The 27662-nt window shown below is 32.2% G+C and overlaps 3 protein-coding genes across 5 annotated transcripts in view; 2 read left to right on the top strand and 1 right to left on the bottom strand.

The window, feature by feature from the left end:
* The window catches only part of LOC107027208 (floral homeotic protein FBP1), a 3948-nt gene extending 1020 nt beyond the window's left edge, over positions 1-2928 (top strand). The window contains exons 3-7 of the mRNA XM_015228389.2: positions 684-745; positions 1074-1173; positions 1275-1304; positions 1964-2008; positions 2518-2928. Coding sequence (XP_015083875.1) covers positions 684-745; positions 1074-1173; positions 1275-1304; positions 1964-2008; positions 2518-2664 — 384 coding nt within the window. The 3' untranslated portion in view covers positions 2665-2928. The remainder of the gene's footprint in view (positions 1-683; positions 746-1073; positions 1174-1274; positions 1305-1963; positions 2009-2517) is intronic.
* Positions 2929-3107: 179 nt separating this feature from the next.
* On the bottom strand, positions 3108-10998 carry LOC107026766. 3 transcript variants are annotated; one of them, XR_001457644.2, is made up of 11 exons: positions 10194-10998; positions 9929-10020; positions 9541-9643; positions 8567-8799; positions 8176-8307; positions 7816-7938; positions 5650-5778; positions 4874-5091; positions 4358-4511; positions 3858-4178; positions 3108-3474 (listed from the first exon to the last, which is right to left on the bottom strand). XR_001457644.2 is itself a non-coding variant. In XM_015227847.2 (10 exons), exons 1-10 carry the CDS (start codon positions 10408-10410, stop codon positions 3960-3962), a joined length of 1620 nt encoding a protein of 539 aa, XP_015083333.1. In that variant the 5' UTR covers positions 10411-10998; the 3' UTR covers positions 3604-3959. The 3 variants fall into 3 exon arrangements, 1 of the variants encoding a protein (XP_015083333.1); XR_001457643.2 differs by having other exon boundaries at positions 3108-3481; XM_015227847.2 differs by lacking the exon at positions 3108-3474 and having other exon boundaries at positions 3604-4178.
* Positions 10999-17229: 6231 nt separating this feature from the next.
* LOC107026855 lies at positions 17230-26985 on the top strand. The gene is made up of 10 exons (XM_015227953.2): positions 17230-18180; positions 21354-21545; positions 22613-22960; positions 23418-23481; positions 24061-24278; positions 24367-24480; positions 24932-25037; positions 25169-25380; positions 26363-26466; positions 26578-26985. Exons 1-10 carry the CDS (start codon positions 17371-17373, stop codon positions 26720-26722), a joined length of 2313 nt encoding a protein of 770 aa, XP_015083439.1. The 5' UTR covers positions 17230-17370; the 3' UTR covers positions 26723-26985.
* The last annotated feature ends 677 nt before the right edge of the window (positions 26986-27662 follow it).

The following is a 27662-nucleotide window of genomic DNA, read 5'->3' on the forward strand; positions in this document are numbered from 1 at the left end:
GGGGGGGGGGGGGGGGGTTGGAAATAAAACAGACCCTTGAATCAAATCTTGAAAGGGGGGATCTATGAAACCCTTGGATCAAATTCCATATTTTCTTTGACCTATTTTTGAAAATGCAAAAAAAAAAAAAAACAAGTGTATTTTGCTAAAAACAATGTTAGTTCACTTGAAACATGAAATCTTTAAACAGATCTAGAAAAAGCAAGTTGTTTTTTCTTATTTAAATTCTCTTTTTAGGAGAAAAAAAAAAGATTAGGGTTTTCCTCCCTTTGACATGAAAGATTAATGTTTTAACTGGTTTTTGACTGACCCCCTTTTGGAAAAAAAGGGTGATTTTGTTGTTAGAAATTAGAAACATCAATTCTATGAAGAGATCTAAAAATAGCATGTACTTTTGTAGCTATATATATTATCCCTAGTCAAAATTATTTAACAAGAAGAAGTGATGGTTATATTCTTCTAGTCAAGAAAATGAAAATCTTAATTATTTCCTTTTGTTTGCAAGTCTTTTCATTGTTGTTAGCACCCAAATCTAGCTACCTACCTATAGATATGGTCTTCAATATATATTGATTGATTGATTAAGTAGCTTGAGTACTATTATTCTAATACTAGTTTAATTTCAATGTTTTTTTTAAAAAAAAAAAAGAATTATTTCAAGTTTTTGATTGGATTGTAAACAGAACTTGGACAATGAAATCAACAAAGTCAAGAAAGACAATGACAACATGCAAATAGAACTCAGGTAAATTTATTCTCTTTTAACTTATTAGTTTAGGCTATTAGGACAACCTTTAAGTTCGTTTGGTTGGAAAAAAGTTGTCATAGGATTGATTAATCATTTCGGGATAAGTTATTACATCATGTATATTAGATAACTTATCCCATCACTTAAGTATAAATGATGGATTAAATAATTCCTACACGACTTAATATTTCCAATCAAACGCAGGATAAAATAATCATGTATCAGGATTATTATATATACCTTTGCACCAAAAGTTCATAATTAAATATTAGTAAGAAATAAGTTTGTCTTAATGGTTTATGGATGTTGATTTGTTTAATTTCAGGCACCTAAAGGGTGAAGACATATCATCTTTGAATTATAGAGAACTCATGATATTGGAAGATGCACTTGAAAATGGACTCACTGGTATCCGTGACAAACAGGTACTGTACCTACAATTTTATATTTTTGTAATGTGTGATTAATTTAAATTAATAATTAATGTGTTCTTATATAGTAATTTATCACCTTAATTATGTTTCAGAATGAGTTTATGAGGATGATGAGGAAAAAGGTATGTAATTTGTTTGAATTACAATGAGTTTTAATACATAAATGTTCTCTCTAAATTATTATTGTTTTTGGTATTCATACTTGAACTATAGTACGTGTTTCTTCCAGAATTATCATCTGACTCTTTTTAAATTTATATATATTATTTTTTAAAAATAACTAAATTTATTTAGTATGAAAAAATATTATTCCTTCCAATTCAAACAGAATGACATACTTTTATTTTTAGTTTGTTTTATAAAGAATCTGTGTTATCCGTTTTTGGCGATAAGTTGACAGATAAGTCACCCTTACTGCCACTCTACAGAACCGTACATGAGATTCGATATTTTAGTTTCAATTTTTCACGTGACATGTTTAATTAAAACCGCAAGACTAGAGGACATTTTGGTACATTTGACACAATTTCAATTTAGAATCATAAGATTGATTTTTTTTTTGTTTACGTATTTTATGTCATACCAAATTAGATTATTCTTTTTTTAATTGAGGGAGTGAGTATTTTCTTTTGAGAGATGGAGTAGCCTCTTGATTTTTTCCTATTTAGTTAAAAAATAATATTGTTGTTAACTTTACTGTAATGTTCAATTATATCATGTGTTATATATTATATCTTTCTTATATTTGACCTACTGTGGTGTTTGGATGGAATTTACTCAGACTCAAAATATGGAACAGGAGCAAGATCAACTTAACTGTCAATTGGTATGTGTATCATATTAACTTAATTTTAACATATATATATTTGTTCTTTTTTCTTTTACGAGGAGAAATCCAAAATTTAAACTTGATAGGTTTAATCTTCGAGATTCTTAGCATTGAAATGATAAAATTATGAATTCAAATTAATTATTTCGCCTTGATCAATGCATTATATTTCTAAAGCTCTATAACATGTTGCCTTTCACTAAGAATTTAGATATGTATAACTTATCTTTCTCAAAAAATCTTGATGTTTTGTTTAGAACAATTGTGAATGAAGAGATGTAAATCCTAAACTTTTTGAGATTAAACGTCTATAGGTACGTCATTAGATTGTTGATTAGTTATGCATGTATTAAAAAATGTATGAATTACTTTTACAAAAGTAAGTTCAATTATCCATGTACTTCTTGGTTATTTCATTGTTTACCTAGATTTTCTTCTAACATCTATAGTTTCAAAGATTAATTTGGTGATTTAATATTTAGTTTGTTTGGACAAATTAATGACAGCGACAACTAGAGATAGCAAGCATGAATAGGAACATGGGAGAAATAGGTGAAGTGTTTGAGCAGACAAGGGAGAATCATGATTATGGGCAAATGCCTTTTGCTTTCAGAGTCCAACCAATGCAGCCTAATTTGCACCAAAGGTTCTAAAATCAAACCTCCCATCTATCTACCTATATCTATGTTTCTTTTTTTTTTTAGCCGAGAAATCCATTCGTCACGCGCCATTTGAACTAATCATATCATAACCTTTTAAACTCGGTGGATAATGGGCTCGCCCTTACCTATATTGAAACATCTTTTATTATTAATATTGTCGTGCTTTCGACAAACTTTGGTGTGTAATATCAATACTTATCTCTACTCTATGCTTTTAAGTGATATTATATATAATATATTATGCATATCTTGTGAGGTGGTTTGGTTCATGAGATAAAGGTGTATTATATCTCAGGTTTAAATTTATATTTTGTTTGGTTGAAACTAAATTTATAACTTTATGTTACTTTATCCTATCTAAGAAGTAGGATATATCACTTTAGCACCTCCCACACGTAACAAGTATTAATAAATTTAGCCGAACACTTTAAAAATGCTTAAAAGGACTTAAAATAAGTAAATCCAAACAAGCTCTTAACTCTTCCAAAAAGAGTTATTCCCCAATCTTACAACCAATTCATCCACCCCTCATTTTTTGGATTCATCTAACAGTTTCAAACTTACCATTATGGTCATGTAAATGTCTTTTCTTGTTCATCTTTCATCATAAAAAGCATAACTTATAGCATCCAACTTATTTCCAGCCAAATGAGTTCACACTGACTTGACATTTGAAAAATGCGCGATGGATATGTTATCAGCCAATGCATCTTCTTGCTAACCCAATACCCAGGTCAATAATCTGACCTTTGGGCACGGAAAAGAGACTTGCACGAGAACTCGTCATATATGTAGCTGGTCCTGAAAGCTATCCCCTATGCATAGTCAATGGAACTCGAAAAAATAACAAAGAAGAAGGAAGAGCCCGTTTGGATAGACTTATTTGAAGTGTTTTTAAGTTAAAATAGTTTTTGAACAATTTTGCAGTGATTGGGGAATATAAAAAAGGTGCTTATCAGCACTTGTTTTTAAGCCAAAATGACGTAAATAAGTCAAAAGTCATAAGTTAGAATTTCCTACTTATGGCTTTTGGCTTATTTGTCATAAGTCAATCCAAACAACGATCAAAATACATCTGGCTAGTATGTAGACCTTTGTTTCTTTACAAATATACAAAAACCATCAAATTGCAAAAATGATTTTTGATGATGAATATGTACAGTTTTTCTTCAGTAATTACTTACCTTCTTCATCATATCCAAGTCAGCACTTGGAAGGCTAGAGGTATGTTACCAGCCAAATCGAACAAAGTAGACCGTCGTCCAACTTTGTTTCCTCCTATGGACTTATGCTCTGATCAACAACTCGTACACGTTACAGTTATTATCACCCGAAACACGCTTCAACATTTCAAAACTTTTACGGCTACCAAGAAATTCTATCCGTTTGAATTCTACAAAACCACGCTCACTAGTCTCTTTACTGCAATAAACTGATCTTAGTCGGTCAGCATTCCTTGAATCTGTGTGAATCGCTACCTCTACCTCTCTACGGGACATGTTTTCCTAGAAATATCACAAACGTGATGTTTTAGGAACAAGAAATCCAATTAGAGAGCAATTTAAACTTGCCCGAGTAAAAATGAAGTGTGAAACTAATCAAATTCATTTAAAGAAACGAATCTCTCTGTTATTATCACTTTTGGATAAAAGCAGATGAATTTAGCAAAGGATAAATCCAATACCTGATAAAATGCATATATGTAATCCAAGACCTGTAAACACGTGAACCCTTTTTCATTAAAAAAGGTCCTGGAACATGGACCCATTTCGGAAAATCGATCAACTGGAAACAGTATGGTAACGAAGTTGTTTTTCAATATCAGCTCAGCTTTCTCACTGCAATCAAACAAACACAAACAAGACAATCAAAGGAAGAAAAAAAAAGTGAATCACATCTATAATCCTCAATAATTGAGCTAAGTAGCAATTCTGTCCCTAGTGTATCAGTTCCGCCAATAGTAACCTAATAGTTTGATATTGGTCTTTGAATTGTCTTATGCTAAATTCCAGCAAGTGCACATGAACAACACATGACTTTCATCAATTATCAGTTCAGAAAAACATTGCTCGTTCATTGCCCACAAAAAGAACCAACATCATATACTCAGTGAAACAATGATATGCGCAATAATTCAAAAGTTTTATTTAAGTCTGCAAGTTGAAACTGTAACAGTCAGAAAGTAAGAAATCTGACAAACCTTTCAGAAAGCGGTCGGGATAGGTTCACAAATGAAGCTTCAGATGCTTTGTGATCCTCCTTTGCATCAAAAAACACAGATGTGTTCTGTTGGTTTGTATCTTCAACACTAGAAGAATCCATGTAAATAGAAGCAGTTGAAGTTGGATCAGATATCGACCAGCAGATAGAATCTAGAAGGCTGCTTGGAGATAGGTGACGTAGAGGAGTTTGGCATGTCTACAAATCAAACGGGCGAGCAAAATTAAAGTTTTTATTGAAAATAGTAATATACTTGTGAGATCATAATTGATAGTTGGTTGAGTGCTACACATAAATAATTTCTAACTAAGTTAAAGCCCTCACTGGCAATGCTTTATTATCATTTTGGTAGGCACTTAGAACAAGCAATCTACCAGTGAACTATTATTTCTTAAATAAACCAAAATCGGGCCAAGACTATGAGAATTAAAGTATCCGATTCCTGTTCCCCTCTAAAAGTGTTTTGGAATGGCAGATTGGGATTAACACCAAGTGCCTCAACCTTGGGCCAAACCACTCACAATTGAGAAGATAAACATGAAATGCATTACAATGCAAGTTGAATTAAGTCGTTAAATCTAAAATGAGAGTTATGCCATGTCAGAACAGATAGTTAAACTATATTGCTAAGTGGCATATTAGTCATAACAGAAAAAAGTATTATAAGCCTAAACCAACCATGCATCTATTTGTATTTGGTGGCATCATTTAAACAAAAAAAATGAGCTGCATGATGACAAGTGGAAGTGTTTTTACCTGCATACGCCAACCACGACGCTTCCTAACTCCCTCTTTGGCCACGTTGGCAACATTCTGCCTTTCTTCCTGGCTCACTCTAGGTGTAGAACATGTTACATCTCGAAGATAAGCACCAGTGTTGACTTCCTATATTCATTAAAAAAAATAGTGAACTGTAGCAAGAAAATCATCAAAAGATGGTGCTACAATGCAAAAATTCAATTAAATATATAAATTGATAACTTAAACTTGTAAATATGTGTATCTGTGCATGACCAATTTGAGATCAGTCACTGGAAACCATCCCATCCAACTAATCACTTGCTACACTGTCAGAATTTTTTATGAAATCTATTTTAACAAAAAGCCCCAGAAAACTAAACAGCTTTCAACAGGTAAAGCTACCAATTCCTTGCGAAATTTCAAGCATTGTCCAGATGTGGCACCTTCCAACTAGACACAATATCCACATTACCAAATTGCAGGATCGAAGTTTCATGTAAAGTTGATTATATACCCATCCAAGATTATAACGTCATTCAGTTAGTACTTATTTTAGTAGAGAAACTGGGTATAACACCTTGAGTTTAGGAAAGGTAAATGATGACAAACCCAGGGAACGCCTACATTGGCATCCATTGATCGCCTTAAGCCCACCTAGAATCCATCTATGATATCTGTTGCTCAGGTCAAGAGAGGTACTTGAGGTATTAAACGACAACCAACAGCCTCACTAAATATCCTCCAATCAACTAAAGACCAGAGAAGCTTACCATAAAGCAAGAATCACTCTCTTTAAATATAAATTGCTCTAGTCATCCATTATTATAGTCCACCTTTTTCCTCAGTCCGACTATCAAGAGTATGTCTGAAATGGAGAATTACCACTATTTGTTGATTAAACACCTGAACTCACAAGTTAACTTCTTTTTTCTTTTTCTTGTTTCTTTTTTTTCTGAGATAATAGTATAGAGGAAAGTTGTGTTGAAAAGAGTATAAGAAGGGTCCCGCTGAACTTTATGTATTATGTAAGAAGTATTAGAAGGTTTCCTCTAAGGATCAGTTTGGAGCAAACAAAAAAGATTGCTTCCTATTACTTCTATTTTTGGGTTAATGAAGAAATGAGGATTCATATAGCCAATCCCAACTTGTTTGGATTGAGGCATAGTTGTTGGTGTTGTTGTTGCAAGAGTAAATAACTTCATTGTCAATGTTTGGTCCCCTTACTTGGAATATCTCACGGAGTTTAGCTCAGATCCAATTGCGAAATTCTGTAACTACTCCGAGTCCAAGCTTAATAATAGTCAAGGGAAAGAATATATAGCTACATCAATAGGAAACCCTATACAGGTACATAACCAAAAATACATGGTCTATCTGAAGTTCTTAGGTTGATCACAAAGACAACCCTAAGACATTGGATAAATTACCAGAACACCCTTATCATGTGTAGTTATCTTTGAGATTTGTGGGAAAACCAGAAAAATGAGTAGGCCATGGTCCAAATTACAGTTAAAACCCCTTGCATATGGTCCAAATGACAAAATGCTAGGCCAGGACCCTTGAACCAAAGTTAACAAATTTTCTATGGACCACTGACCCAATTAAAGCCAGATTATCTGATCCCTGAATAAGATAGTGGGCCTTACGAAAAAGATGTGACAGACATGCTACTTATATAGGATCAAGGGCTTACTAGAACAAGATCATATGAGACACTATATAAGCTTTCACTAAAGACAAAGCATAAATTTACTGCCAAAAAGGAGGGAATTTTGTCACTTCACATGTATACCTTACTAAAATTCCTTCAGGCACATACATCCATATGAACTCAGATACAGCACCAAAGTCTACTACAGAGAATATACTGCACCGTGGAACCCACCTCAAACAAAGATTTTAACCAAATTCCTCAATTTGTATGGTGTCCTTGTGCGAGAAAGAACAAGACAAATACACTTTGTCTATTTATCTGATGATATATATCAATTTGCTTACTAAAGGAGCATTGTATTAGAGACCACAAAGCTAATATCCTTGATTTAAACAACAGGAAGATATTCTAAAACAATCTTTAAGATGATAAAGAAAGCACCCTGGGAAGCTCATCAATAACAATTAGAAGATGGGGATAGTGAAAGAGGAGAGAATACGGCAAACAGAAGGAACATGAATACATACCTTGCTAGAAATCGTATTCTGAATGTTATCAAGTAATATTCCAGTTTGCCTAGCCAAATCAGCAGACATATGAACAAGCCTTTGCAGGCGCTTTTCCTTGGCACTCTTCAGAACCCAGAGCGGCTGACAAAAAGGTTTATTGTTTGTAAAAGAAAGTCCAATGAAGAAAGGAGGCAGGGGAATGATACAACATTCCTCGAGGAGATACTAATAGAAGGACTTATGTAAAGTTCTTGCCCGGGACAAGAAGTGGGATCAAAAAATGTAATTCACTGAAGTTGTAAATTTTCAGTGCTGATTAAGTTGCAAACATGAGAAATAATTAAGGCATACTCACAAAATAAATGAAGTAACACTTACTGTAACAATTTTAGAGGAATGGCCGAGGTATTTCCGTATTGAGTTTCCTTCGCAGACAACATGGCTCGCACTGCAACCAACAAACCACTGATTGACCAAACTAGCACCTTCTGCTGTTGCAGACTCGATGACCTAAAATTTACAACAAGAAGTCAGAGAAATAGTCAAAGCACCTTTAATAATTTGAATTGATTCAGATGGCATACGCTTCAGATATGAAGCAATATTGGAATTCATATTGATGCAACAAACAAAGGAAAATAAGTGGCATATCACCGATTTTCAGTGAAACAAATACAAGACTTAGATAAGCAGAACTGCAGCAAAACAATCCAGTATAAGTTGGACATAATATTCAATTTTGAGCCTTTTTATAACAATCTCAACCTACCTTACTACGCAGCTCATCAGAAACATCAGCATCAACATAAAAGGTATGACCAAACAGAGTTCTTCGCTTAGGTTCTCTTTCAGCATGTATTAATGGCTCTTCAATCATGTCAGGTGATTTGCTATGTTCAGGCAACGCAACAGGAAGACATGAATGCTGACTGCTGATATCATCTACAGAGAAACCACCTTGTCCAACACCTTTAACACTATAAAGGGATTCATTCAGCCTCACTGGAGCAAACATAAGCAATATTGTCTTAGTCATATAAAAATAAGAAAATAAAAGACATAAATTCCCTAAACCTTTTGTAAAAGAAACTGCAGAAATATGGGTTGCACCTTGAAAACAAATGCAAGTAAAAGGTTTATTTATTACAGAAGGAAACAAACTCTAGTTTTAACCATTAATGTTTGAAACTCCTTCAATTGACAATCCATGTAGACACATCTTAAACAGAAGAATGACAATTCAACTTCAAGAAATTAAAACAGCAGCTTACTTCTCACTAAATTAAAAACATGAAGGATAATGGTAATTATCTCAACCATTTTAACATCAAAACGTCACGCATTAAGTTTAGGTAATTCAAACTAGCTTATACATCCCTTCTGCTTAAACAATGTACAAGTAATTGAAAGTTTTTCCAAAATATATATTTTTTTATTATGCTCACGAGTCATATCCCTTGCCATAAAAGAGAAGTGGAAGCAGAATCTTGTATCCGCGTTTGCTGGAGAGAATCTATTAAGTACCACAATCGACAAGTTATTTAAATTGAAAGAAATAAAAGTTGACCAAAAAAAAAAGAAGGATCAGCATGTTTTTCAACAGTCCATTTCAAGGAAAAAGAAATACAAGATTAATCAATTGGACAAGAACATAAAACCTGGAATACTAGAGTAATACAGAAAACAAGTTATGAAGCTTACTGCACTATCCCTAATAAAAATACAAAACAGAACATTTCTTACCATTCCTTCTCACGCTATCCACAAACCATGCCAATGAAACGACAAGTAGACCGTTTTTTAAACCATGTTTCGAGGCGTGCTCAAACTTACGTCCAGAAAAACTGTAGCAGACATTAAGGAATAAAAATACAAGAAACAAATTTTAACCAAAAAACACAACCATTAGACCTGAATCATCTAATAACCTGGATCTAATGAGCAAGTTACAAAACATTTAACTAGATCCACCTATCCGATTTTCATTTCTCTGGCTTGTTTAAGTATGGAAAAGATAAGTAGTCAACTGGAGAGATACAAAGAAGTATCATTTACTAGATTTGGAAACAGAAAGTGGTTATGGAAAAATAGTGATCAAGGGAAAAAAGAAAATGCATAAACAAAAGGATATCTGAACCACCAGATGGGTACATTGAGGGTGCAAATGCGGGCTGTATTTTCCACCTAATCTCTCTGTTGCTTCCATCACTTGCTTCCTAGCTTCTGGTATAACATATTGAAGAAACAAGAATTAGCAATAGAACATAACATGGAGAACACACTAATATCAACTTCATATTTTTTTTAAAAAAAAACAATCTTTTTCATCTCCTTTTCCGATTCATCAGTTTTAGCTCAAACTTCCAACACCATAGTATGCAGAATGCATCACAAACCTTTAGAAAGTCCAGTTACACAGATAACAAGCCCAGTAAATGGACAATTGGATGGAGTGGTGAGTATTGATTGAGACATAACAGAGGAAGAGGAAGCAGGAGACATGAAGGGTTCCAATGAATAAGATGGAATCCCTCTAAATGAAGAGGAAAAATCCACTAACAGCTTAGAACACCCTTTGCTGCTTACCACCTCCACTCTTCCTCCCCCACCCATTTCAATAAAACATCAAAAGTACTAAAATGGTTCAAAGGGAGGGAAAAACAAAAGCAAAAGAGGAAAAATAAAAAACCCAAGTGGGATTTTGTCCTCTTTTCTGATTATTGAAAGAAGTATATAAGGGTGTTGAAGGAAAAAAGATACAAAAAAACTGAATATACTATAAGGAAATGGTGTAAAAAGTGAAGATTTTGGGTCAATCCGTATAAGATTGAAGAGACAAATAGAACATTTGGAGTTTCTTTCACTTTTCTTTATCACATTCTTTGAGTCATAGGGAAGTGAGGAAAAGGGGTATTTGGAATGATGGCTATTTGAAGTGTACAAAAAAAAAAAGTAAAAAAATTGTTTTATATGAGAAAAGAAGAGAGAGTGAGAGAATGAAGGATTTGAAAGTTGAAAATGGTGGCAGCGTAAAAGAAGAATCTCATGAATTTATAACTTTATTCAAAAATGGTGGATTTGTTCTGATTCATAGCTTTTGCTTTATTGAGGGTTTCAGAAGTGAGAGGATGGAAGAGAAGAAGAGAAAGGAAGAGTGGGGGACCCTTTTTTAAAAAACTTCAAACGGGCATGCTCGCTCTCTTTGCATCGTTGACACTTATGCACATAAATTTCACGGTCAATCGATCAATCGAGATACTAAAATTTTATTTATTTTTATTAAAGTTGAATTTTATGTTATTATTAAGATATATGGATTTGAATTTATTTGTGTATTTAGTCAACAAAATATTTTAAAATTTTTTATATGACAATTGATGATAGTGATCGATGTGTTGATCTTCTGAGATGGTGTTGACAGATGATGGTGGTTGTGAGTAGTATTTTTATGATAAAGTGGTTGACAATAGCGAATAATTGTAATTGTTGTTATAGATAGATGATAATCAGTAGAAGAGTGATATTGATAGTTAATAATGATATAGTGAATAGTGATGATAGTAAGTTGTAGATAATATTGACTAATAACGATCATTATCGATGATAATTAATCAAAGTAATAATGGTTTGTGGTTGTAATTGCAAGTGATAGCTAATTGTTATGACGATTAATGATTTTGTGATTGGCAATGGTGATGGTTGAAATCAGGATAAAAATGCTGGTTATGTATTGTAGATGGTGGTGATTAAAGATGATGATAATTGTGGCTAAAATATTGATTGTGAATAGTGGATGAAAGTAGATGGAATAGCGATCGGTAGAATTTCTTAAATAGACATTTTGATTAAAACTTCATTATACATCTTAATCATTCATATATATTTAATAATTGTAAAATGAGAAAAACAACACAAAAAATAATTAAGATTCAGTCCCTTAAAATAAATAGACTTAAATCTTAATAACCAAATCTAAATTATTAAGACTGCAAAAAAAAATATAATAATTATCTATTGAATAGAATTAAGATATCTATCGTATTGTATTATATTATATTATATATTTATAATATATTAAATCATTTTAATAAATATAATTTGAATATACTATATCACTTTATGTCATTATATAATAGCATACATCAAAAAAATTGAACTAAACCTATAAAAGAAGTGTACAAAATAGACTATAAAAAGAAAGGATAAAAAAAACAAATTTTAAAAATAAAATGATAAATAAAGGCAAAATGAATATAAAAAAAAAGTAACACGCAATTATACCGAATCAGTTATTATATAAAAGAAAAATTTTTATTGTTACTAAATAATAAATTTAACAATATAATATAATAAAATTTAAATAACAATCTAAATAAATATCATATCTCAAACTGACAATAATTTTATAAAACCAAGTAAAATATTAGGGTCAAGTGAGAATTACGAAATTTTATGTGGATATACTAATAAATTAATGTGCATTAAAATTACAAGAATGAGAAGGAAAACAATAATTAGTCATAGGTTTAAGTGCATTCAACCTTGGTATTCAAGCTAAACATAATCACATGGATGGTTGAGCTGTGTATATTACTACTAGCTTCGCAATCTCCATACATCAGTTTTTTGCCATATTAAATTATTTCTTCGTTCACTTTTATTTATGGAATAATTTTTAATACATAATGTATTAAATTAAATAAAATATCCATATCTTCTTTCATAGTTTATATATATATTTTGGGACCTGGATCCTCACACTTTCCCTCCTTGATTCCATATTAGTTGACTTAATCATCATTTTGATTATAAAAACAAACAAAAACTAGCTCTGGTCACGCTTGACTGGGTTGTTGATGGTGAAATAATGTAGTTTTCACGTCTTAATTAGATTAGTTACCTAAATATAATACAAAGTTGTGTCTGGTAGCTAGCTAGCATGTTACCAAATTTGCATATATATATATAAAAAAAGATCTCAAATATATTTGAACTTTAATTGAAATTGATGTAACAATTTCAAATTTATGGCAGGACATACTAACCCTGCATTATTTGATAATGCATTTTAAAGATATGTGAATGTCTAGATGGACAAGTTACTATTTATAATTATACATTATTTACGATGTTCATGTGGATATTTATATTAAATAGTGCAAGGGAACATAGGTTATCCCAAAGTTTGAGATTGTTATTACAATTTCGATTAAAATTCAGATACATTTCAAACATTTTTCCCATATATATATATATATATATAGTCTGGTTAACCCAATGATATTGTTTAACTTGTTGATAAAAATTAGTGAAGTGTATTTGATGTACATAAAATGAAATCATTTAAGTAATACGGTTAATTATTAATTGCTAACTTATAACGTTTTATCACATATTTATCTTATGAACTTGTAAAACTAATTAATATGTAGTAATACGATGTTTAATTAATTAAGAAAAAATTGTTCCTAATTTTAGGATCATGCATGGTCTTTTATGAGCAACAAACATATTTGTAGAATACATTATGCAAAAAGTTGAAAAGAAAGAAACCAAAATATCTCTTCGACTTGTACAGGCATAAACTAACTTCTATATATCCAAGAAAATAAATAAATTTGAGAGCATCTCTGAGAAAATATAGAACTAATTTTAATATCACATCATAAACAATTGTTTGAAATTATTGAATCTAATGGTTGAGGAAGTCGATTATATAGAGAGCTATAAAATTATAAGTACTATATCTAAAGGTAGCTAATAAATACTAGTAAATGAGACAAAGGTAAAAAGAACATTACGCGTTTACGAGGTTCGGCGAAATTTTCTTTTCTTTTTAATCTAATCTTCGGACATAATAAATCAATATTTATTTCTTTTCACAAAAGTACAAGTGAAATACTGTAAGAGAAAGAGAAAAAACCAAATATATTAGAAGATGAGAATGCAAGTGAGAGGTGTATTACAAATGAATTAAGAGCTACCTATTTATATAAACGAATTCTCCATATTAATGTCATTCATAACATCACTATGCGTCAAAATATCAACGTTTAACTAGTCAAATCATATCTAAAATCTACCTATAAAGTTACCATCCTGACGTTTATGTCAATGAAGAATCATCTTTCTACCTACTAAATTTTCATATTAATTCATTTTAAATCTTATTAATTTTCGCGATAACATTATTAATTATACACGAAATACTAGTTACAATCTAGAATTGACTATCCAATGCAAAGACATTTTGAATTGGGTGTCTTTATTACATGAGATGGTAAAGAATTTACTTTCTTCAGTTTTTTTCATCGATAGAAGAGGAAGACCACGCGTACCAAAATAGTCACTTTAATTTGGACCATTGGCATAAGGGGAGACTACGTCATTGGGGCTAAAACAAAAATTAAATTTGAGATTTAAAGTATAAATAATTTTATATATGTATTTATTTTATTTTTTAAAAATCTTACATTATTTAGATGAAAATTATTAATATTTGATCTTGTTTTTCCGTTTATAATTTTAGATAAGATTTTATCAAATGGAGACAATTATTAAGAATTGTTAATATAAATTTATAAGTAATAAATTAACAAATATTAAATAAAGATAAGAGTTAGAACCAAAGAATCTAATTACTTGGTTGTCACGACCCAAAATGAGTCGTGAGTGGCACCCACACTTACCCTCCTAGGTGGGCGAACCAACAAATCTAAACCCCAATATATATCAATAGTTCAACTATAAATAGCAAAATAATGCGGAAGCTCAAAAACTTATTAAGTAACCAATTTAAATAAGTTTCTAAAATTTAATACTTATTATCCCAAAATCTGATAGTCATCACTTCAAGGATCTATTTTCAAATTACCAAGTCTAAGAAGTGTTTAAGACACCAAAATAAGCAAAAAGATGGTTCATATTCGAAATTCAAAGACATCAAGACTGTCTATGAACAAAAAAATGAAAAATAATTGATATCTAATTTAGGCAAACGTACACTAGAGAAAATGGGGTAGGAAGTAAGGTTGGGTGGTTAGGAGGGGTGAGAGCGAAGTATGCGGAGATAAGACAATTAATGTGAAATGTTATTGGTGAATTTACTTATGCTTTCGTTGAAAAAGTGAATTTCATTTTTTTTTTGAAAAAACATTTTTTCAAAAATTAGAATTTCACTCTGAAAAGATGAACAAAACTCATGATTAATAGCATATACAATTTAACTAAAAATTTATTTATTTTGCTAGTAGATTATATGGAAAATTATAGTTAGGAAAAAGCTTCTAGTTAATCAGTTTGATACTTTATTCCTGATATTTTTAATTCTAAAACTGTTAATTTCGAAATAAAATTCAAACAAACTTAAGATAAAATGATATTAGATTTTATTTCAAAATTGTTATCCCTTATATCACAAACTATAACTATGTGAAAATGTTTATCAAGTTCCAGTTAAACAAGAAAAGAAACACATTTTTAAAATCTCTTTTTAGGTTGAGATGAGGGTTTAAGATTGCTAAATGTATTATGTAAAAGAGTTATATAATAAAAACTAGAATTTGAAACTTTGAAATCAAATTATTACTCCCTTTGTCTAATAATAGTTGCTTATTATGTTATTTTAAAATGTTCAACAATATTTGTCCATTTTATAAAATCAATGGATAATTTTACACTTAGTTCTTAATTTATTTTTATCATTAATTATACTCAATTTCCTATTAAATTTATTAAGACATTGTATTTATTAGAGAAAATGATCAAATGATTTTTCAATCTATTATTGGATTTCTAACTACACACTTATTCTCCCTGGAAGTCCTATTACCCTCTTGAAGTATTTTAAAATGAAATAAATAACCCCTTTAAGTGCTGAGTAGATATAGAAAGTGTGTTACTCTCTTTGAGAGAGTGAGTTACCTTTTTTATTTTTTTAATTTTCATTTTTTTCTATTTTTTTTTCTTTTTCTTCTTATTTATCTATATAACATGTTGCACTATTATCATTGTTGAAACTTATCAATGGATGTTTGAAATAAAAATTATCAACAACAAATGCATTAAATGGATAAATAAGTTCTCAATAAGTTTATTTAGAATATATCTAACAAATTAACTTTATTTTTTTTAAAAAAAACATATCCATTAATTATTTTATTAAAGTGATAAATTCAACAACAACAAAATCAAAGTGAAGTAATTATTAATTTAAAAAATATTTTCAAACTTAAATAAAGAAACTAAAACAAAACAATTTCTTTTACCAAAAGAAAAATCCTACATGGTCTCCTAAGGTCCACAAAGAATCAAAATCAAAAACTCAAATTATAAATTAATTATGAAAATTTTAGAGGAAGAAACAATAAAGAATGGGAAGAGAGAGGGATTTTTCAAATTGGTGTTACAAATTATTCTTTTCATCCATGATTATTCTGTGGTGTCGGTAAAATTTTCGTGGGACGAATTTGATCTCGAATGTTCATAACCCATTTAATGTGTATTTAAAATTGTCTAGGGAAAAAAATCGAACGAAATGTAGAAAAATGTGGAGAATTATTGAATTAGTTGGATGAAAGATTTGATTAATTAAGATCGCTATCTTCTAGACTCTAGAGATTCGGAGTACATGAAAAGGTGAGTTGAATTTTCATTTTTATAAAATATTAGAAATATAGTAATCTATTGAGGTAAAAATGATGTTTAATATAGTTATGGTTGAAGAAATGATTGGGGGAGAAAGAAAGAGGAAGGAGGAGAACATTTTTTTTTTTTAAAAAAATCATTAAATGTTGAAATACACGTGTCAAGTGCTTGTATTTCACCACAACACATATGCTTGGTAATGACATTTCAGGGAGGAAATAATTTCACTAAACTAGCTCAGGGGGGTAATAGGACATCCGTAAAGTATAAATGTCTACTTGGAAATTCGATTATAGATTGGGGATCATTTGACCATTTTTTCTATTTATTATATTCAAAGGGTAATATAATAAAATTGTCTTTCTATTTATAATTTTTAAAGAAATACGTGAAATCAATAGTAAATAAGTATTGTGAGACAAATAAAGTATATTTTAAAAAGTTTCATTAACAACCACGATATATGGTGTTAATTGTAATGAATGACATTGATCCTTTCATAATTAGAAGTCTTATGTGTAAGTGTGGATATGAAAAAACTATTGATATAATCAGTTTCAATATAGGCGGTGAACACCATAAAAGTGTGTGATTAATTAGGGGGAAAACGATAAAAAAGATATCATTTAAATATGTAAAATGAATAAAAACATCATATATTTATGATTTAATTTAAAAATATTTTTATCATCAATATTTTAATTTAAAAATACACTTTTTATTATTTAGTGGGTCAAATTAAACAGATGAGTTTTTGTTCATGTTCATTTCTATCACATTTTGGCCCCTTTTCCCTAATTGGAGTCATATTTAATTTCACTTTAAAATTAGGGCCACATAAATTAAATTTTGGCTGTTCCCTCCATTTTGTTGTCTGCCCTTCTTCTTCCAAATTTGAATGCACCTGAATCTCTCTTCCTGCCATCAATGGCCGGCCCTTCCAACCCCAAAACCCTAAGCATCTCCTCAGCTCTCACTGACGACGATGATTTTCAAGACCCATCTCCTTCTCAGCTCCATTTGCCAAAACCCACCTCAAAAATTGCATCCCGTAAGCCTCTCAGACCTTATAACAATGCCACTCCTCGCACTTCCAAGAAGCCAAAACAGTATTCATCACATGTTGGCAAGGAGAACGTTGCTGTTGTTGGAAAGTGTACTGTGGATTTTGATTTGGGCCATGGATTAGATAGTTCTCGTCCTACCAAGAAGCCGAAACAACATCCAGTAAGTGTAGAAGAGGACAGTCTTGCTCCTGTTGTTTTTGAAAAATCTGATGAAAATGGGAAGAGACTTAATTCTGCTCATCATAAATCGGAGTCTGATTTTGAGGATTTGGATTTGGGTCATGGATTGGATAACATAGAATCAACTATAGATTGTTGTTCTGGGGTCCAAAGAGCGACTAATGAGGAAGAATTAAAGAGGGGTTACTTGTTTAAGTCGATAGAGGCAAGATTGCTCAATTCAAATGGTGGGTTCGAAGAGAGGAAGGAGGAGGAATCAGAGGAGTGCTCTGAGCTTGATTTACTGCTTAAGTTATGTGGTGAGGAGGATGAAGTATACTGTGACGCTTTGACAGCTGATCCGCATAGGCAAGAAGAGTGCTTGGGATTAGACAAAGAATATGGCCTCATTTGTTGTCCCCTTTGTGGAGCAGATATTTCAGATTTGAGTGGTGAAATGCGACTGGTTCACACTAATGAGTGTCTTGACAAAGACGAGACTCCAGCTGATGTAAGATGCTCTTACCTAATATTTGTTTCTTATTGTATGGAATGTAGCAACATATACCTAAGAAACATGTGTATGGCAGTGTTAAATTGATTTCTTTTTACGGTTGAGATGTCACATCAGTTTATGGAGAGTGCTTGAAGCTTTTTCCTAATGTTTTCTTTTGACATGAGCACTTTGTATTCCCTATAATGTTGCCACTATTATATGATAAACTGATTTTAAGGACCAGTGCACCTCCCCTATTGAGGTGATGATGAAGGAAAATGTTTGTGCCCAAATTGTTGGTCGAGGAAGTAGTCATATGTTAAATGGTGATATTATGGTTTCTCTCTACTGCTATAGTTTGAACTACCAGATTGCTATTTTAAACCTTGTAATAGTTGGTCCACTAATTTTGATTGATGAAAATGGGAGTACTATCATGAAATAGATAAGATTAATAGTGAAACACCTAATCTTACTACTAGGGTCGTTTTGTTGATGGATTAGGAATAAGTAATTCTAGCATAAATCCCATATTGAATCATACAATATATAGTTGGTTGCATAAGAAAAAATAGCTGGTGTATAACTAATATAGTGTCTAGTTGACGATATTAGATAATACCATCATTAAGTTATACGATAATCTATGTACAATTATTTTATGCAAGATAAAATGTGCAATAAGCATATGTATATTAGCATACAAGGATTAGACTATATATTTAGCAGGCAAGGATTAGACTATGCAAAGTCAAAAGTTTCTTTTGGAGTAAGTAATTCATGTATAACAATTCTCTTTGTTATAAATCACTGTATAACAATCCATTAATAACAATATAAACAATCCTTGCACTATAATTCCCGCATAACTTACATGTGAACCAAGCCATCCTTAAGAGTATAAAGGGTTATACCAAGGTAAATAGAGTTCAACACACATGGAATGTAACAAAAGAATTAAGTGAACGATTCATCAAAGAAGGGGTGAGAGATAATATATATGGGTCAAAGATTGCAAGTGACATACTTCTTGTAAGCTAAAGTTCTTGCCAACTAGTGTATCTATGATATTGGTTAAAAAGCATTTATTGGACAAAACTTTTGAACATGATACTGGTTAGGCTACATATATATATCTTGAAATTTTTTAGTTTGTTTCTTTGGGTCATAGTTAAAATCTAGAATCGACTACTACTAAACGTTGTAAGATGTTACTTTTATATTTAGTTGATCTCAATCCAGAAGTCCCTTGGAGAATGAAGATTATGGAGGTTGAAGAGTAGTGAATGCTTCTTAAGCAACGTGCTATAGTGGCACTAGTCAGAGTTAAGGTTTTGAGCAAAGGTGCCACAGATATAAAAAATAAAAATCTTTGTTACACAGTGGAAAGGAACACCAATGTCTAAGTAGTTTTAGCTAGATATGCCTTGATTAGAAGGAAATGCAATGCATGCTTTTGTGATGGGTATCTCTTCTAGCACCAACGTGATTCCTGGGTGCATAAGGAAAATGTAGATTTAGATATAGATCCAACACTTAATGGGAGAAAAGTATGATTAGAGATGCATCTTAAAAAGGTATAACTGGTGTATAGTTAGGGTGCCTCTCTGAATGATGTGAACATGATTCATTGCTGTCAAGAGTTATCAAAATTCATCAACATAGTAATCAAGTAAAAGGATGCACCATCAACTAGAGATATATAACATATGGGTTTAAGAAGCCTCATTCCTTTGAGAAATGTTTATCAACATGTAGTCACTATCTTTCAACCTAAAGAGTGGCTGGAACAGAGTCTGGAATGCAACTCATTGTCTAATTGACAGCTTTGGACGAATAGATAAATCAGACTTCATGGGAACTCGTTCATCACCCTGTACAGGGTAAGTTGCCCATCCTTCAAATACACATCTTTTAGTTTGGAAGATCTCTAACTAAGGATCTGACGAACTGACTCTATTTTTATTTTTTGATAACTAAGAAATCCTCGGGGCCAGTTGCACACTGTTTGAAGCTCGGTGGATATTGGGCTGTCCCTCAACCCTTTCTCAACTTAGATACTAGGCTTTTGTCAGCAGTAGGTCCTGAACTCGTGATGAGCCCGTTATCCACATATCACATGCTGTGCTCCTACCACTATACCCAAGTCCAGAGCCCCGGGAGCTGACTCTGTTGTTCTTTTAGTAACCCTAGCCAGTCTTTTGATTAAAATTTTTGTCCCCCCTGGTTTTTTCTTTGACAGTTTTACCGTGCTGCTGACTTTTTATTGCGTATCAAAAAATGCTTATATCGAAAGTAAGAAAGAAAGATGTCAAACAAGCATTGAAGTTAATATAAGCAACGGGTTATGCTGTGCAATGCCAACATGCGACCATGGTCTCTGTTAAGATTCATTTATTACAATCAAATTCACACTATTGTTCCTTTTTGATACAGTTGGAATTGCAATGATTAAAGTACTGTAATACCGTTTAACATATATCTAGTAAAATGGTGAACATCTGTTCTTTTTTTGCTGTTTTGGTTGATTTAAAAGTGAAATAACATAGAATTCTTTGAATTGCTTTGAGCAAAAATTTTATAGCTATTTCATAAAAGGATATCCATAATCATGGTATGGAAAATGAAAATGTGTAATTTGTAACGGCCACATGATTGCAGTTCCAAGTCTGCAAGTGTTCCTCTCTGCATGTCTGTATGTGTATTATACTGCTCCTTCCTCTGAGATGAGCTTTAAAATGCTCTTCCCTAAATGATGGTACTAAATTCTTCTTTTTGGAAATTGTGTTCGGTCACCCTCAGTGGCCAGCTTCATATTTTCTGGGTTGAACCTGCACAAGCTGGGTATGCCTTCAAATTGACAAAACTTTGTTCGATCATACTTTTAAGACTAGTGGTAATATACGTGAGTTTACAAGACAAACATAACCACCAGAGCATTTATATGAAAGAAAACAGATAGCATGGTCTTTGTTACTGAATTCGATCTAGTTCAACACCTTAAAAATAATCTATTTCCATCTTACGGTTTCAGTTACATTTCCTTTTATCATATTTCTAATTCAAGTGTGTTTGAGACACTGCTGCTGTTATAGTTCATCAGAGAAGTTGCCTTTTGTTTCCTGATTTTAAAGAAGATATGGGAAGTTAAATGTTGTTACCTCAGTACAAATTTGATCATCTTGCAGGTGGTTACTGCCAATAATGATGTATCTTTTCAGTGTCCTGGGCAAGTGCTCAATGATTCCCCATGTCCTAAAGAGGTTGTTCACATGTCACCTGTTGTTGAATGGTTACGAAATCTTGGACTAGCCAAATATGAAGAAATCTTTGTTCGGGAGGAGATTGATTGGGACACTTTAAAATCCTTGACAGAAGAGGTTTGCTTATTGTTCTTCATTGCTAATATCTTTGTTCACATAAAACTAACGATATTTCTAGTCACATCAGTTTTGTCGATATTCTCCTTGGAGATTTCTGATAATAAAGGGGAACATAGAATGAAGTATAAGATTATGTTTTTTTGTGGCTGTTACTTGTGGAATTCTTTTCTTCCGGAAGTGCGCTTGTTCCTGTGAGAGTGAATTACGTTCAACTTGATGCACCTATAATGAAGGGTTTTGCTCTTTAGAATTGGTTACTATTCATGGTTATATTTAAAGATTAGGTTGTGAGCATAAAGCCTTAAACTCAGAATTGGGCTGGTTAAAATGCATCAGGGTATAATAAACCTAGTAATATGTGAAGGGCCATTATTCTGTTAATTGACTATATGGCATCGAAGGTGAGATGTTCAGGGGCAGAGTGAGGCCATGGCCTCAAGGATTCTCCTCTTACATTTTCCCTTCTAGAAAATGGTGTGTTGTTCTCTCCGTTGAGTGCACCCAAAGACATAGAATCTATAACCTAACCATCAATCTCATTTTTCGTTTCTTCTCATTACTTATTTTGTTGGATGTCCTGTCCTACCATTACAAGTTTTGAATCAAGTTCTTATTTGGAGTTGGCCGTTGGGGGTTCAAAACAAGGTTGCAACAGTGAGAACTGGAAACAAGAGTAGTCTTGAAGAATCATTTAAATAATAACTATGGTGACAATTCTCTGGTTATTATTGTTTGAGTACCGCTTGAGCTACTCATTAAATTCTTGCCCCCAAAAGTATTTACTTTAGGTTCAAGTCAAGAAGATCAAGGTCATTGAATATACTTCTCATGGTGATTTTTCTGCAGAAGTAATTAGCCCATTTTACCTTTCCTCAAGCTCAATCCTTTCCAAGTTGGAGTTGTGAAGGGGGCTTTGCCGAGTTGTATTTGTTATTTTCACTGTTATCTTATTTATGTGATTTGGTGACAAACTATTAAAACTGTTTATTCACTTGGTGCTCAAACCACTAAGCTTTAATTATATCCTTGCCAAACTAATTCCACTATTTTAAGTTCCATTGCAGGATTTATTTAGCATTGGTGTCACTGCTCTTGGTCCTAGAAAAAAGATTGTTAAATCTATTTTGGAGCTAAGAAAGGAAACTGCCGAGGACAAAGTAGCTCGACAAGATTTTACAAAGATTACACCTGTTGATGCTGATACTAGACCAAGCAAGTTGATAACAGATTATTTCATATCTCCTGTTTCGGAAAGAAAGAAAGTTTGCGCTACTGATAAGGCACAAATGGAGGTCCAAAGAACTTGTTCAAGTGCTCCCCTTAAGAGGATTGAGAAGAAAACTCCAGCCAAAAGTGCAAAATCTAAAGATATTCCCGTGTGGTGTTCTATACCAGGAACACCATTCCGAGTGGTAAATACCCTGAACACATAACCTACTTACATGGGCTTTTGTATCATCTCAGTTCTTGGAAAAGTGCATAATATACAATCAACATCATCTGTTTTACCAAAATTAAGTAGGATGCTTGAAATGCGCATAGATTACTGGAAGCTCTCCATATATATACACATTTTCTGGATTTACCACAATGGAGATTATAGGTGCTGGTTCAAAGCAATGCCAGTGTGTATTTTATACTGTATTAGTGGTTTAACTAGTTGTATGGTTTCTGTGTCTAATGCTTGTGCCATTCGGTTATTGATAATGAACATTATTGCACTATGACCCCACTTGTGGGATTATACTGGACATGTTGTTGACAAAAAAGTACCAGACTTTTTTCTAACTGCTAAGATATAAAGTTGTTATTCTTTATACCTCTCTTTTGCTATAAATTGCTAAAAGTATCTTGTTTACATCGTTGCAGGATGCTTTCAAGTACTTGAGAAGAGATTGTTCTCATTGGTTCCTCAGCCACTTCCATTTAGATCGTAAGACCTCTTCTGACAACCATATTTTCAAATGTTTATAGCTAAATCAGCACAAATAGAAACAGAGGAAATAGCATCAGCTCGTAAGGCAGTCTCCTTTAACTCTGCTTGTAGGGGCATTTCCAAAATTGTGTTCAATTTAAAAGAAGGCATAAATATACTTTGAATTTGTTCAAAGAAGTTGTGGAACTTTCTTTTTTTCTTTATAATAAAACTTCTCTGCACCCCAAATGCCCCAAAGTCCTTTTCCTTCCTGTAACAAATGCTAAATACTTAGCATTTTTTATTCTAATCTTAACTACCGTGTTAAGTTTCCTCATTTATCATGATAGTCACTTGATAACTTTTGTATCTTTTAGTAAGAAGAGGTTTTTAAGGATGTTACATATTTGCAATGCGGATATCATATTTACCAGCCTTAAGACCTACTTGATTGGTTGCTGCCCTTATGGCATGACGTTCATGGAAAATTTTTAGACACATCCTTATAGGTGTATATGATAATCTAGTTTGGTGATTATGTGATCAGATATTACTTATCAGTCAACCTTTTAATTTTATTATCATATCTTTCTGTAGATTATCAAGGCCTCACTAAGTCCTTCTGTCATGGAAAGATTTATTGTTCCTCAATTACGGCAAAGCTTGTTAATCTGAAGATCGGAATCCCATGGGACATGATGCAAGTTTTACCCATCAACCAGAAGATCAACATAGCAGGGATTGATGTCACATGCTTTGATGCAAATCATTGTCCGGGTTCCCTAATAATCCTTTTTGAGCCACCCAATGGTAAGGTGTGGTTCAAATGGTTTGCCCTGTGCCTTTTCTGAATTCTAGTTTGATTGCTCTTGTGATGGATACTTTGTTTGTGTTATGCGATAGGCTGTCCTGCACACAGGGGATTTCCGATTTTGTGAAGAAATGACAAGGAATGTAATCTTGCAGACTTGTGGTATCCACAGTCTCATCCTAGATACGACATACTGTGACCCTCAGGTATTTAGATTGTTAATTCATTCTTGGCTGTGAAACCTACCAAAAATTATGTGCTTGGTGTATATTTTAGGTTGTAAACTCAATATATGGTTATATATTTTGAGTGCCATACCTTGGCCATAGAAGCAAACACTTTGAGGAAATGCTCTAGTATGATCATGTCACATAATGTGTTAGCTAATATTGAGATTTCTCCTTACATCTGACATGACAAGAAATAATATAGATAGAAAACGATAATTGACTATGTTATACATCAATTGTAAGAAGTAGCAAATACAATTTATTTACCCAATTCATTCAAAAAGACAGGAAACATACAGGACCAATCCATACGCCAGGAACATATGAAATAGCAAAAGTCTTGTATATACAGTTGAATACATTTCACTATGTCATCAGCTGTTTCCATTAATCTTTCAGATGTTGTAAGTGTTTGCTTGTATTGCAGTATGACTTTCCCAAACAGGAGGCTGTTATTCAATTTGTTATTGAATCAATACAAGCTGAAACTTTCAACTCGAAGACCTTGTTTCTCATTGGTAGCTATACTATAGGTAAACTTCATCTCTGACCTTTTAAGTTTATCGGCAATATTGTGGCCAAAAGCTCAAAAAGTACCTAGTATCTTATGCTTAATGCTTTCATCAAAAGGCAATTCTCATGGTTTCTGTCCTTACTGATTTAGGAAAAGAGAGGTTGTTTGTTGAGGTTGCTCGTGCTCTGCAGAAGAAAGTCTATGTCACTGCATCAAAGTTGAGCATTTTGGAGTGTCTGGGTTTTACTCGAGAAGAAATGCAGTTTTTCACATTAAATGAGCAGGAAAGTCAAATTCATGTCGTGCCTATGTGGACACTGGCTAGCTTCAAAAGGTTGAAGTATGTTTCTAATCAGTATGCGGTAAGTTTTTTGATGTCCAAGTGCTTTGTGATGATTTAAATTCTGATGCATCCTCAGTCTGATGTTTTAAAGATCTTGGAGATGGAAAGAAGTTGGTATTGAATTGAGGTCCATAGTTAATCAGTAATTATATTGATTGAAAATAACAAAGCTCCACCTAGTGAATATCATCCTCTTATACTGATTGGAGGGCCTAAAAGTTTTCTTTACTGCAACATACTCATTATAATAGACTACACATTTTCAGTTTTGCTGACATCAATTAGATGCTTTCTCAGCAAGAACCAACAGAGTCTAGCCAAAAGTTTGCACAGAATCTAGAGCTAAATTCATTCGTAGGCACACCTCTATGTGTCTTGGTTTGGTTCATACATGTTTTTCCTTTATAGCACACTTAAGTATATTGCACATATGTTTTTCCTTTATAGCACACTTAAGTATATTGCACATATGTTTTTCCTTTATAGCACACTTAAGTATATTACATATATGTTTTCCCTTTATGGTTACTCCCTTTGTTTAATTTATATGACACTCTTTCCATTTCAAAAAATTCTATTTCTACACAACTTATACAACTTTCAAGTATTCAAATTTATTAAACTACACACTTTCTAACTTTCATGTGGTGTTTACTTTCTTTTCAACCACTATTTAATAGAAAGGAGTATAAGTTATTGGTTGAGTGTATCACTTGGAGGTCCTTACTTTTTTTTTCTTAGAATGCAACACAACATTAAGATGGAGTATTTCTTGGGAAAATTTGTGTGTACCAACATCATTTTTCTACCAGTAACTGAATTTCCTGGCTGCATATACTCTAGCTTTGTCATTGACTACTACCCTTTGGTAGAATGTACCTTATCCAATTACATCTTTACTTGGAACATTCCAACCAATAGGTTTTCACACCACCATATACACAAGTTTTTGTTTATTGATCCAACTTTGAGTGGTATGTAACAGTTTGTTACTACTTCAGCGTCGATACAGTCTTATAGTTGCTTTCTCTCCAACTGGTTGGTCATTTGGTAAAGGAAAGAAGAAGTCGACAGGAAGCAGGTGGCAACAGGGTACTATAATCAGGTCATTATCTACTACTATTTAACTTGTGTATTAACTATAACTGAATCGAGGTACTAGATCATGGATGGCACATTTCTGATTTGTTGAAAACATCACTTGTTTTCGTCTCAGGTATGAAGTACCATACAGCGAACACAGCAGCTTTACAGAACTTAAAGAGTTTGTTAAGTTTGTATCTCCTGTTAACATCATCCCTAGTGTAAATAATCGTGGACCTGAATCCAGCAGCGCTATGGTCTCACGTCTCTTGGACTGATCTATTCGACACCAAATAGCAATAACTCATTGCCCCTTGCCTCGTTTTGTAATTTGAGGTTGCATTTGGCTACTACTCTGTAACTTAGTTTTTTCATGTTATACCATTCTGTGTTGTAGATTGGATAATGCCACTGCTGATGTTATGTAATAATAGTTAGTATAACAATTACTTCTGATCAAGTAGTTTTGGTGCAAAACTCGTTTAAGTGTTGATTTGTTTTTATTAAATAAGTATAAATAATAGATTTCGAACCTCATAAATTTCTTGTGTGTCTTAAGCCCTCCTATCCTTTATTGAATTTTTGTGGGTTCTTTGTTTGGGTTTCTTTAAGACCATCAATGGATGCTTTTAACCTATCTCTATATCACTTTATATTCTCAAAATTGGAATATTACTATTCGCTCTTTATTTCACTTTTTGACTATTATATTATTATTTTTATTACTTTCTAATTAACATGTTTTATATATAATGTCATTAATTAAATATCTAATATTCATACTTTTTTTAAAAATATATTAAAATATTTTTAAAAATATAGTATTATTTAATATATATTACTTTCATCCCGAATTAATAGTATTTTTTTTAAAATTTTCATCAATAATATGATTTGATTTTATTATTAATTTCACTATAAATAATACACAAAATCAAAATGATAAGATCAAAGATTCAATTTAAAAGTACAACACATAATATGATAATTTAAATACAAGATAACAATACAACACATAAAATAATAATTTAAATACAAAATAAAACACAATACATAGCATGATAATTAATTCGTGCTGAAACAAGAATCATGGCGAAAAGATGTCGGACGTGCATTTAGAGTTTTGCAATTTTTGCAGGACGATCACGTTTTTGGAGAAACGAAGTGCTATACGATATAATGACCACATGTATTATACTGCATAACATGATAATTAAG

This window comes from Solanum pennellii, chromosome 8 (genome assembly GCF_001406875.1).
Source record: "Solanum pennellii chromosome 8, SPENNV200".
NCBI lineage: Eukaryota > Viridiplantae > Streptophyta > Magnoliopsida > Solanales > Solanaceae > Solanum > Solanum pennellii.

What these genes read in the sequence shown, in the direction of transcription:
- LOC107026766 (XM_015227847.2), bottom strand. Translation starts at nt 10,410, where the DNA reads ATGGGTGGGGGAGGAAGAGTGGAGGTGGTAAGCAGCAAAGGGTGTTCT. An exon ending in GTACCCATCTGGTGGTTCAG is followed by an intron (nt 9,644 to 9,928) that starts ATATCCTTTTGT and finishes AATGTCTGCTAC; the next exon opens with AGTTTTTCTGGACGTAAGTT. An exon ending in ACATATATGCATTTTATCAG is followed by an intron (nt 4,179 to 4,357) that starts GTATTGGATTTA and finishes TGATATTTCTAG; the next exon opens with GAAAACATGTCCCGTAGAGA.
- LOC107026855 (XM_015227953.2), top strand. Translation starts at nt 17,371, where the DNA reads ATGGCCGGCCCTTCCAACCCCAAAACCCTAAGCATCTCCTCAGCTCTC. An exon ending in CGACATACTGTGACCCTCAG is followed by an intron (nt 24,481 to 24,931) that starts GTATTTAGATTG and finishes CTTGTATTGCAG; the next exon opens with TATGACTTTCCCAAACAGGA. An exon ending in CAACAGGGTACTATAATCAG is followed by an intron (nt 26,467 to 26,577) that starts GTCATTATCTAC and finishes TTTTCGTCTCAG; the next exon opens with GTATGAAGTACCATACAGCG.